At 52.9% G+C, this 12946-nt stretch overlaps 1 protein-coding gene across 5 annotated transcripts in view; it reads right to left on the bottom strand.

Annotated features, from left to right (window-relative positions):
• The window catches only part of GLT1D1 (glycosyltransferase 1 domain containing 1), a 97003-nt gene that overhangs the window by 17954 nt on the left and 66103 nt on the right, over positions 1-12946 (bottom strand). For all 5 annotated transcript variants that reach the window (XR_006821025.1, XM_046024606.1, XM_046024605.1 and 2 more), the window contains 2 exons: positions 4951-4994; positions 3712-3832 (listed from right to left, as the gene is read on the bottom strand). Coding sequence is in view for 4 of the 5 variants with exons in the window: in XM_046024606.1 (XP_045880562.1) it covers positions 3712-3832; positions 4951-4994 (165 nt within the window). In the remaining variant the exon portion in view is untranslated. The remainder of the gene's footprint in view (positions 1-3711; positions 3833-4950; positions 4995-12946) is intronic.

Raw genomic sequence — 12946 nt, 5'->3', positions numbered from 1 at the left:
ACAGCGGCTTGGGGTCCAACCTAATGACCCATCTTAACGCAGACCCCATGTCCAGAAGAGGTCCTGGGGTGGGACCCAGACCCTTGGTTCTTGCAGGGACACAGCTCTGGGCCTGCACTCCCCACTGACCAGCACTCCCTCCCCAGTGGCTGACCAGAGCCTCGCCTCCCACCCTGTCGCAGGCGCCCCCCTTTGTTTCTTGACCAGAGCTTACTTCATTCATTTACGGATTTCCTCACTTCTGGTTTCCATTTGCCTCTTTCAGCCCAAACGGACAGAAATTCCTCAGGAACCAGGACTTCTCTGGGTCCTGATCACTGCTGTGTCTCCAGAGCACAGCCCAGACCCAGCGCACCCGGCGCACCTCAGTGGCAGGGAAGAACTCACAGGAGTTTTAGTGCAATGAGTGTTTTCAGGCTCTGCGTCCCCGAGGAGTGGGGGTGGGCAGACACTCTGGAAGGGAGACTCGATGTCACGTACTCACAGACAAAGAACTCTGAAGTCCTCTCCTGAGAACTAAACTGTCGCCAGGAAAGGACACATCTTCAGAAGGAAGAAGTGGGTGGGAAGGCTGTTCTCATGTGGCAAGACACGACACTCGGGCATCCAATGATTGATTCTTATGTCACTGTCTCAAGGTGTGACATCACCTCCTTAAAAACAAGCTGCCTGGAAAAAAAAGGCGAGGTGCCAGGGCAGGACGAGGGCGTAAAGCCGGTCCTGACAAGACCCGGCTGGCAGCGGAATCTGGTGTTCCACGGTGTTGGGAGACGGGTGCGTGCACCCCGCATACACTTTCTGCTGGTGAACAGACAGGGTTCATGCGGCACGGGGCAGGCAGACAGCAGTCCAGACCTGGTTCCGGGGTTCCGAGAGTGAAGGGTGTCTGCGCCAGGTTCAGTCTGCACCCCCTGATTTCTTCAGGTGGAGCTTCTCCACCTATTATCAGTGCATGGAAACCTCCAATTTCAACCTTGAGAAGTACCTTTGTAGCTCATGCCCCATTTTCTGCAGAGCTTCCAGAAGATTCCAGAGATGCTGCCTCCCCTCCACACACAGATCCGCCTCCAAATGCAGCTGCTAGGGCTCCCTCCGCCAAGGCAGGAAGTACCGGCCCCGTCACCTGTATTTACGGAGGGAATTCTGATTTCCGGGATTCCGAGTTTTCTGGTGGAGAGGTTGGCTTGCGTTTTCCCAGCCTTGACCACCAGGTGTCCAGTACAGCGACAGCTGCCTGTCAGATGGGGACAAGGCGGGTCCGAGAGTCCCCCAGCACACGGCACTGCACTAGAATCTTACGTCGCTCGAGTTAGAATGTTTCTCAACATGGATGCCCAGGGCATGCTGGGGAGCAACTCTTGGATGCAAGAGACCATCTCGTGCCTTGAAAAACACCTCACCTCCCTGCAGGGCCCTCCCCACCACCCCGAACTGAATGCCAGTGACACCATTCTGATGTGACGACTCATCTTCTTAAGTGGGAAGGGCACAGCACGGCCACATGGCCGACACACTTTGAGACTAGCCACAGCCAAAAGGGCACAGAGTCACAGTTGTCCTCGGAGAGCCCCTCAGTGAGCCTGCAGTCATTCGGGTCTGGATCCAGAAGCCAAGAGCCCAAGAACTGCCTTGTCTCTCTTGGCTTTAGAATACGGCCTTCCCCGGGGCAGCAGAAATGGACCAGGAGGGTAGCCTGTGCATGCATGCGTGTTCTGGGGCGGGGAGGAGAACCCAAGTACGAGGACCGAGGAAAGGACAAACTCTTCTGTATTATTTCGTTTCACGCTAGGGTAGTCAACTCCATAATAAGCCCAAACTTGAAACCACACATTCGCTGTAGGAACATCCGCCCTACGGCTCCTGCTTCCAGCTCGAGCTTGATTTTTGGAGTCTCTCCGTGAGAGATGTATTTTAGCAAGTGAAATTTTTATATGCTTCCATGAGAAAACAAAGCTAATTTTGGGAGGTCGAAAGATCCCTTCCTTCCAAAGCGATGTGCATTCATTCTGTGATTAATCACTTCGGTCATCTGAATGGGTCCTAATGACATGCACCAGGACCACTCCCCTAAAATCAGCTTCATTCAGAACCCTCAACCCAAAGGTTATTTTGGAGTTTTCAAAAGGAGCACAACATCAACATTTAAGACAGATTTGCCAACAGCTGCCTTGCCTTTGGAGGAAATGAGATTTGACAGCAAGTCACCGGCAGGGACAGCACCACGCGCCAGTGATGAAATCATCCCTGAATTCTGCTTCACTGCTACTTCGGACCTTGAGCCAGAAAACCCGTATTCCCAGAAAAGGGAGCAGTTCAGCCCCAGCTCCAGGCCGGGGCGGGGAGAACGTGCCTTTCTGAAGCTGCAGCAAAGAGAGAAGGGCATGGCTCCACTGACTGGGGCCACCCGGCCGGCCGGACTGAGGTCTGCCTCCGCTTGAAGACCAGTGTGTTACGGTCCACGCGGTACGCTCCCGCATTGAGGCTGGATGTGGCGCTTCTGCCCTGGCCCCGATGCTGCTTTGGGTTTTATGTTGTGCTGTTTTAAAGGACGCCCGAGGAGACACTATGCAGGACGTGACTCGGTCCTTCAGTGCAGGGAGCGTTACTGTTCGGCTGCTTGGGGTGAGTGCTGTGCTGTGTGGAACCCTAAACTATACCTTTTGAAGCAAGTTCAGTCAAGTCAGCTCATGTCCGGAGGAGGAATGGATGTGACAAGTAGCCGGAAGGATGGTATCGCTCTCGGCAGGCATTTCTCAGCTGGTGAGACAGGACGCGTGGAGCCCACTCTGAGGCCGTGGAGGCCCAGCACCAGCGCCGCCTGCCCTTGGGCAGGTCCCCGCGCTAGTGCTTGTGCATGCCTGCCGCGTGCTGTGGCACGTGCCGGAACGTGCTGGGGGCGCTCTGGGAGTGAGTGCTGGTCTGGACGGGGAAACGGAGGCCGCCCTGTGCTCGCTCTTGAAAGAGAGGCCAGCCCGCGAGGATGTGCCAACAAAACAAGAGAAAGGAAAAAGTCCTTTCTGGAGCTGAATGCTAGATGAGGGGATCAGCTCTCCCCTCACGCCCCTGCCCACCCCCTCCTTGTGCACCTGTCACCCCTGCTCCATGGTGCTCCCCCTACCCCACCACATGCACAAGTCCCACCCTTGTCGTCCCCTGAATTCCGGGATTACAGAGCACACTGAAGAGGAGAAGAAAATCACTAAGGGGGCTTCTTGCCCAAACACACCTTCACCCCATTTCCTAGCCCCACCACTTACAACTGCTGCGCCCTCTGATGGAGGATACTTAGTAGATCAGAGAGGTGACCTTGTTTTGTTTTGCTTTGTAGATGGCAAGGACAAATGGCAAAGAAATGAAATATATTTTTTTAAACTACTTTTGAGGGGCGCCTGGGTGGCTCAGTGGGTTAAGCCTCTGCCTTTGGCTCAGGTCATGATCTCAGGGTCCTGGGATGGAGCCCCGCATCCAGCTCTCTGCTCAGCGGGGAGCCTGCTTCCTCCTCTTTCTCTGCCTGCCTCTCTGCCTACTTGTGATCTCTGTCTCTGTTAAATAAAACAAACAAACAGAAACTACTTTTGAGGTTCCCAAGAAAGGCTGTTTTCCATGGCTCTGAGTGGCGCAGACCTTGATGGACAAGGACACCCCTGCAAAAGAGACGGGAGGGGCTGCCACTTCCTGGCCCCACGTTGGGGGCTCGCGCTGGGGCCTCACCTCCAGGATGGCGGCGGACATGCCCTCGGACATGGAGCTGTTCACCACCGCGAAGCAGTTCTTCAGGGCTGCGTGCAGGTCCTCCTGGGGCATCTCTCCGAGCAGCCGCACCCCAGCAGTCCTGAAACAGCAGCAGGGGAAGGCTTTCTGCCTCTGCAAGTCTGGCGGGGAGGGGGCTGGGGGAGGACAGCCACTCTCCGGATGGAGAAGTAAGCCTTGGGAAGGCAGAGTAGGGAGGGCGGTCTCCGCCCTCCCCCACCCCAATGAGCCGCCCTTGCTGTGACTCGTGTCCCCAGGTACCACAGGTCAAACGTAGGTTCTGGCCACTTTTTCTAGTAACACAATCTTGTTTTAAATGTTTCAAATGTTTGGACAGTAGCAGACATACAAGAAACAGAAACAGAAGTGTTACAATGGAGACTACAACAAGCACTCTGGTGCCCACCGCCCAGAGGTTTTGTCTTGGGTTTTTTATCCAGTAACACTGATGCGTGTCTGTGCAACACCCTCTCCACACTCACATTAAGTGTGTGTGGTTTTATCTGTAGGCGAGTGATTAAACACGCCTGCGTATCTGTGGAAAGAGATCAGTACTTCGCAGTCTCCTGTGCTGACCGTGTCCGGTGACATGGAGGGGCCGTACTGGGGGGCCATGGGGAAACCATCTAAAAGGGGGCTGACCCAAATGGGAGATGACCCTTTCGGTCCCTACCCTTTCCTGTACCCCCACTAAACACTGGGAGAGCACTGGAGGGGCCCTGGGGCCACCTGTCACCCTAAGGTTGTGGTCGTGGGCCAACCACATCTTGTGGTTTCTTATGTGAGCCATTAGCCACAGTGTGTTTAAGTCTGTGTCTGGACTGTCTGGAACAGGCTGGCAAACGCACCTTCGTTTCCCTCGGTTCCACCAAGTGCTTGCTTGATATTTTAGGTCTTTTAGTTTTTGCCAGAGGGATCAGTGGAACTTAGAACTTCAGATTAGAACTAGAAAAACTTCAGACCATCTCCCTGTGTGAGTGAGTGGGGGTGTCTGCACTCCCGAGGGGGCTGCTCACGCTCTCAGCCCGGCATCCTTCCTGTTAAGTGGGGGGGAGCAGGAGTGCCCGGACCCCTGGGGCCATGGGGAGGCTAGAAACAGCGCCTGGGCATGGTGAGTGTGGTGCAGGCACAGGAATGGGGGTGAGGGACTGGCCACTGGGCTTCCTCTCCTGCAGGATGCTGTTTGCGTCCTCTGCTTACCTCTTTACTCTGGCCTTTACTTCTCTTGTGAACACTGGGTCGACCTGAAAAGAGACAGAGATTTTAGGAAAAGCCTTTCACAAGCCTAAGTCTCATAAGAATGGCCTATCATAGCCACGGAGCTAGACTCAACAACTCAGGGAGGAAAAAGCCAAGCCCAATAGGAACAAATACCCAGTTGCACTACTACATGATAGGGAGAGGGGCCCTGGGGAGGGGGCGCGGAGAAAAGCATACGTCCTCCTGTCTGCTGTCGGGCTGTCGGACAAGAGCCTGCAGCGGCTCCGGGGCCAGTGCCCCCTCCCCGACTCAAGGTCTGGAAGCAGAAGGCAGGCTCAGCCACAGGGCAGTCCGCCAGCCACGTGGCACTGCAGTGGAAGGAAGGGTCTGCGTCATTCATTGCAGTGGCGGATTTTGTCATAAAACCTTTGAGGCAGAATGAGTTGGAATCCTTAGCATATCCAAGACAAAAGATCTGACAAATTAAAATTTTATTTTTGACAGGGAACCTTCCCAGAAGCACAACTTTAAAGCCAAGGGCACGTCCATCAAGCTGACGTGTGGACAAACACCTTCCCTTCCACACCAGGGAGTATAATCCGTCACGAGAAGGAACAAAACGCTGACATGTCCCCAGCACGATGACCCCAGAGAACACGGCGTTCCGTGCGTGCGGCCGGTCACTGAAGACCACTTTCGAGGTGAGTCCAAGCCCACACAACACCTAGAAAGAGTAAATCCCGAGAGAAGGGAAACAGAGGAGTGGCTGCCAGGGACTGGGGGTGCAGACGGCGAGGAGTGGCTCTGACAAGTCTGGGGTTTCTCCTGGGGGGATGCAAGTGTACCCGAGTTAGAGTGATGTTTGCAAAACTGTGTGAACATACTAAAACCACTGGGTTACAGACTTTAACGTGATTTTGATGGCAGATGAATTATATCTCAAAAAAAAAGAAAAAGCCAAGTAAACCTTCAGTTAGTCACAAGCTAACATCCTTGAGCCTGGATTTCCTCCTATTTTGCACCCAGAAGCACTGTGTCCTTCGGCACAGGGCCCGCGTTGGTCCCTGCAGCCCTGCTGGCTGACATGGTGAACTAATGCGGAGGTTGAAGGCAGCGTGTCGGGGGCTCTGGAACACCAGGGATTCCTGCCCCTTGCAGTGAGGCTCGGGGTTTGAAGCAGCCCATCCGTAGACCCATAAGGGCCAGGACAGGCGGCGTGGGCCGTGTGGGGCTCGTGCGCACAGGTCCCCCTGGCTGCTCACGAGCTCCCAGCTGTGCCTGCATCAGGGGACCTCTATGGGCTTCAGTTTCCTTGGCTGTAGAGTGACAGTTGTCACAGGGCCTCAGGAGGGTGGGGAGGCTCGAATGAGTCCCAGCGGGTTCAGTGCCTGGGACTGCCTGAGACGCCGCAGTGTCGGTTTAGGGGCAGCTGCAGGAGAATAAATATCCTGTGGAAGGCAGGTGCATGAGAGCTGCATCCCTCGGCCTCCATGCCGCACCTGCCACTGTCCCGGAGACACGGCCTCGCACCTGCGCGCCCGGCACTGAGCGGGGAGAGCAAGATGCCCCCGGTGCCCGGCAGCCGTTGTGGTGTTCTCACAGGGACGCATGCGTTCATGCCTTCGGAAGCCAGATTGAAGGACGGCTGGAGCACATGGCCTCTCTTCCGGTGGGCTTACTCCCGGCGGTACCCGGAGGATGTGAGGGGACACTGTCCCACTGTCCCAGCGCTCCCACGAGCCCAGCCAGGGTGGAGCCCAGCGTACGTTCACATCTGACTGGCCCCGGCGCAGACTCAGTCAGTGGACCTCGGCTTTGCCCTTGGCCTTCAGTGCAGCGTGCTGGCAACAATGAAATATTTTAAAATACTTTGAAAATAACTTTTTTTAAAAAAATAACTTTTAAAATAACAATTTTTAAAGTAACAACTATTCTTAAGTTGATGCCCCGTGTCAACAGATCTTGAGCACTTCCTCAAAGACACAGACAGAGGAGGGCAGGAACACATTTTACTAACACGGTGTCAGCCGGCTTGTCCCGTCCTCCTGACGAGCAGGCAGTGGGCGCAGATTCCATTTCTGTTCTCATTCATGCTCTAGCGATAGGTATTAGAGTTACAGAACAAGTCGGTTTGATGACTATGACAACGTCCGTACACTTTAATCGTGCCAACTGAAAAAATGCTGTGCCTTCCAGAAACTTCATTTCCGTTTCTTTTGGCAAGGGAATGCTGCGCGTGTGTTGGACCCAAATCCTTCAAACCGCTAGCACTGACTGGGATGTGTCCTAGAAGCTAGCGCAGCCAGTCTGGAAGCGTAGGGAACACTGAAACTATCCCCAGGAAGATGTTTCTAAGAGTTTAATGTATTTCAAGAGCAAGGTTACAGGATGGCCAGAAGACAGATGCACTTACACGCGGGACCACTTACGAGGGAGAAGCGCCTGCATGTGGCTGGGATCCCATGTGAGCTACAGATGGGTGAATGCTGTTTAGTTGCCGTCTGTAAATGATCTGCTCGCGCTAAGCAAACCCCGGTGCTGGCATGATCCAGAAACTCTTCACAGGTTTCTGTATAATTGTTACAAACTTCAGTTGCTAAAGTTTCTTGCTGAAGCATTTTGACCTGCACAAGTGCTTTATACGTCTCTTTAATTTTTAATTTTTTTTATAAACATGTAATATATTTTTATCCCCACGGGTACAGGTCTGTGAATCGCCAGGTTTACACACTTCATAGCACTCACCATAGCACATACCTTCCCCAATGTCCATAACCCCCTCCCCCTCTCCCAACGCCCCCTCCCCCCCTCCCAACGCCCCCTCCCCCCAGCAACCCCCAGTTTGTTTTGTGAGATTAAGAGTCACTTATGGTTTGTCTCCCTCCCAATCCCATCTTGTTTCATTTATTCTTCGCCTACTCCCCTAACCCCCGTGTTGCATCTCCACTTCCTCATATCAGGGAGATCATATGATAGTTGTCTTTCTCCGATTGACTTATTTCACTAAGCATGATACGCTCTAGTTCCATCCACGTCGTCGCAAATGGCATGATTTCATTTCTTTTGATGGCTGCATAGTATTCCATTGTGTATATATATACCACATCTTCTTTATCCATTCATCTGTTGATGGACATCTAGGTTCTTTCCATAGTCTGGCTATTGTAGACATTGCTGCCATAAACATTCGGGTACACGTGCCCCTTCGGATCACTATGTTTGTATCTTTAGGGTAAATACCCAGTAGTGCAGTTGCTGGGTCATAGGGTAGTTCTATTTTCAACATTTTGAGGAACCTCCATGCTGTTTTCCAGAGTGGTTGCACCAGCTTGCATTCCCACCAACAGTGGAGGAGGGTTCCCCTTTCTCCACATCCTCTCCAGCATCTGTCATTTCCTGACTTGTTCATTTTAGCCATTCTGACTGGTGTGAGGTGATATCTCATTGTGGTTTTGATTTGTATTTCCCTGACGCGTCTCTACTTTTGTGTTAAACATCTGCACACAAAGTAGAAATGCTTCCAAGACCTGATTTCTGCCCCTGGGTCTCCGTTCATGGTCACATACTCAGGCACCTGCTGACCCCACAGGGGTAAGTAGCTAATGTTCAGGACTACCAGTAACAAGAAGAGAACCTTTTGTGGGTTTTTTAAAGATTTTATTCATTTGTGAGTGGGGCGAGAGAGAGCATGTGAACGAGTGAGGGGCATGGGCAGAGGGAGAAGCAGGCTCCCTGCTGAGCAGGGAGCCCGATACGGGGCTTGATCCCAGGACCCTGAGACCATGACCTGAGCTGAAGGCAGAGGCTTCACCAGCTGAGCCCCCCAGGTGCCCTGGTTTTTGCTTTTCTGAGAATGAACTGTTTCCTGTCCAGCGCATTCTTGACTACGTTCTCCACACATACAGCCTGCCAACCGTGTCTTTTGGCAGCATTATCACACACCTCGTGTGGACAGCACACAGGTTGGTGTCTTCCAAATAGCCCGATAGGCCTCACTTGCCTCCTACAGAGCACCTACACAGTTGAGCCCCGAAAGCTCGGATCTGCTGGAAGTCCCGGGCAGTTCCTGTACCAGACTTCCAAAGCGAGGCTGGAGCACGACTTGTGATGAGGACAGCTTCCAGAACGCCCAGTGCAGGCCTGGAAGGATTTCTTCAGCCACCAGCAGAGGGCGCCCGCTCCCAGGCGGCTTTTGTAGCCAGTGCCTGGCCAAGTGCATGGGGGAACCCTGCTGAGGCCTCCCTGCCTGCCCCCCTTCTCCTCTGAGGGCGCTGGGCCAGCTGGAAGCAGTGCCAGGGTTAGTGATGGACCCGTGGAGCCTGCAACATGCTCCCCACTCCTCGAAAGATCTTCAAAGGAGAAACTCATACTTCTGGATGATTTGGTGTTTTTGGCCGTTAAGAGTCCGTGTTTATGAGTCTGTGTTTACTTGTCACGGTCTCCAGGCCTAACCTACGGTACATTCTCTGCGTGCGTTAACTTACTTCTGCCAACGATCCTGATGTGAAAACCCCACCTCACACAAGAGGATCGTGCAGCTCAGAGAGCTCGTGTAGCTTAACTCCCGTCACTCAACTGGAAGGGTGCTGGGCCGGGAGACCGAATGCTGAAAACCATGCTCTGCTGCCTCTTTGCTGTGTCCCCAGGGGTTTTAGCAACTAGTTCACGGAATGCCAACGTGCATTACGGAATCACTGCCTGCTTACCTGTTTACTTCCCCATGATAAGCCTGTCTGTAGCCTTCTAGTTCCCTCCCTGACTGTTGCCCCTCTCGCCACGAGCAATGCCCCCTTCCGTCCCTGGCCGACGCTCCCTCCGTGGGAGACTTGCCCTGATCATCCAAACAAGAAGCAGTGTCTCCTTCCCCCCTTTCCTTCCACCTGCGACCAAACGCAGGCCTGCCTAGTCTGCTGCTTGTGCGCCTTGCCCCGTATGCATGTCCTTCCCCTCCAAGGCCAGGCCCTGAGCCTTGCACACAGCTCTCTTCTTGATAATATCCGCTAAGTGCATGGTTTCCGTCTGGCCCTTCCCTTCCGTTTTTATTCCTGATTCTTTCTGTTGAAATGATCTTAAACAATGAAATTACATTATAATCCCAATAGCTTCTCATGAAAAAGCAGACGGCCTAATGAAAGCCTTTCTTTTGGCTTTCCATAGTAATTGTCAAATTCATACTTTACATACGATCATTTTTAGTTAGAGATCCCTCATTTTTAGTTTTGTTAGCTTGCTTCTGTCACAACTGCTTAGAAAAAAGCCATTCATCGAGGAAAACTTTAGGAGTCTGCTGAAATACTAGCACGTTAACTAAAATTCAGCTGAAGGTCTAACCAACCGCTTCTGAGCCGGAAGTACACACCGCATTGCACTTGCCAGGATTTACCTTTCACCTTCCACATCGGTTCATTCTCACATCTCCCAGTGAAGCCACGTGGAACAAAATACAAGATACAGAAAAGGTAGATTTTTTAATGTAATGAAAGCACCTTATGAAATTTTAAAAAGCAAAAGCATTGTAAGGAGCAAAGAAGATTCTCATTTCCTCCCTCTAAGCTTATTTATTTCTGAGCTGAAGATATTGTTTCAACTCCCAGGCTTAAGGAAAATCATCTTTGATGTAAGAGGTTGTCGTGGCAAGTCTTCAAGCTGTCCTGCTCAGACCGAATGCTCACGCCACACTGCTTATCAAGGAGCACCTGCAGATGCGGCCACTCAAGACCCTCCTGGAAGCAGAAGCCACACGCTTTGCTAAAATGGTTGCACGGAGAGATCAGAGCAGCTTTAATAGGAAAGCAAAGCCAGACTGAGACCATCCTGCAGCTAACTCGGGATCCCAGCATGTCTGTGCCGCAAGGAGACATTCGCACGTGCTGCGCTTTCCCATGTATGTCCTTTAGGATGTTGCCCGTGAGCCAGGCGCTGTTCGAGGCACCGAGCCAGTACTCAGTCCCCGCGAGAAACGGTGAGGCAGGTGGCACCGTCTTGGTCATGCCTACTTTGCAGATGCGGAAGCTGAGACACAGGCAGGGGACACCCGGCTCTCTCCAGGGTCCGAGCGTGCAACCGCCATGCTACCCGGCCACACGGAACTACCCTCTGCAGGACACGGATGATGCCACAGCGTCTAAATGAATGACTACGGAGATCCCCATTTTAAAATGTTCTTGCTAAGACCGGCCACGGAGATAAACACGTCTGGCACTTAAAAAATGAGACATACACAGCATCTGTGATTTTTGAAGCGACCTAAGGACACTCGTGTGACAATTTTATAAACAGTGACTAGACCGGATAAACGCTCGATGAGCACAGTGACGCCATGCCCTCTGGGCCGGGCCGGGGTAAGTGGCAGGAGCCTGTGAATGCCCCGGGGCCCCAGGCACTGCCTTGTGGACACAGCCCCCATCTGTCCTCTGACTGGACTGTGTGCCCCATGACAGCAGGTGTCACGTCTGTGCCACGTGCTCCATGTGCCTACAACACAGCGGCTCTCAGTAAGAACTTCTTGAAGGACTGAATAAAGTCCGGTTTTGTAGATGTGAACGTACACGCACGCACACACACACACACACATATTTATAACAACATGCTAGTGTCCTTGTGAACAAACAACAATGAACGATGGTGGCCCGGTCTCCTGCAGAGACTCTGCTCAGCATCGCTGTCGCCCAGCAGCCCATCCAGAGGAGGACAGAGCAGATTCGGGCAGCCGAGCACAGTCTTTCCCACTGAGGGGCATTCTTTCCGTTTCCCCAAAGGAAAGCACTGAGGCCACCCCAGGGACCCAACGTCGTGGCTGTTTACTCCCATCAACTGACCGATAAACATCTTCCCTTCCTCCGTCCGCGTGTATGGGCCAGCAAGGCATTTGCACGTGCCGCGGATGTCTAATTCCTCCTCGGGTACTTCAGCATCCACCTCTTCTGCCAGAGCCCCTTCCTTTGGTTCTTCCTCACCTCCTTCCGTGGACACAGTTGGTCAAGTGGAACCGGGTGCCTAGTCCTCTCCTTACAAAAGGGTGGGATGTAACCCGAACTGGGTCCCGGACCTGGAACCGAAGGATCCGGAGACTACGAAGTGGGTGGAGCTCATTCCTCCCCAGGAGGCATCCTGGATGGCACCTTACCGGCTGACCTCCAGCCCCCAGCTATTCTCTTGGTGGCTCTTATCTTCCTGTAAGTTGCATTTGCTGGAGTTGGTGTGACGCCTGCGGCCGAGGGATGCTGGCTGAGTGGTGCTGATTTCCTCACTGGTGTGTCCCATGTGACGGGGCTCCATGCACAGAAAGGACCAGAGGAACCCCTGCTGTGTGCACTGCGACGATTCCCTAATGAGAGACTATTCCAGACGCCTTAGCTCACCGACTCAATGCAGTTTTGTCCGGGGAGGCCAGCATGTGACCTCTGTGTAATTTGTAGTGAAAGAGTTTATTCAGCCACAGAGCTTCGCAGTTAATAAAGGAGGACACAGAATGAGGAGTGAATTCCCGTCAGATGCCACAAATAATGGCAACATTCAGGGTGTCCAGTCTCCTACACGACAGTCGTTAAAGCATGGGTTTTGGTGTGTCCCAAGGTTTGAACTCTGACCTACTTTGAAAATCCATTTCCAGATTAATCACCGATGTTGCAAGGATTCAATTTCAAGTGTAAAATTGACCACTCCCCCTGTGTGGTCTTCAGACATGATGTCAGATTGAATCCTTGACCATGAAAGCAGACAGATGTCTGGAGATCCTGTAAGGATGAAAGTGGGGGGCTGGGCTGGGCGGGCGGTCAGCGAGAGCATAGCTGCCGGGTCCTGACTGAGCCAGGCCAGCATCTGGGGAGAGGCACTCACGGCAGGAGCTGCCGTGCACGCTGGCCTCGGAGAGGATGGACGTCTAGTGGCACAGACACTGTCCGGCGTGGCCAAGTCAGTGATTTTCACATGTCAGATTAGGAAGCAAATCATGAGATTGATTTTTGGGCAAAAACAAGCTTTTTAAAAATAACAT

The sequence above is a fragment of the Meles meles genome, chromosome 12 (assembly GCF_922984935.1).
Source record: "Meles meles chromosome 12, mMelMel3.1 paternal haplotype, whole genome shotgun sequence".
NCBI lineage: Eukaryota > Metazoa > Chordata > Mammalia > Carnivora > Mustelidae > Meles > Meles meles.
The sequence above is the reverse complement of the archived record's forward strand: the minus strand, read 5'-3'. Positions and strand labels throughout refer to the sequence as shown.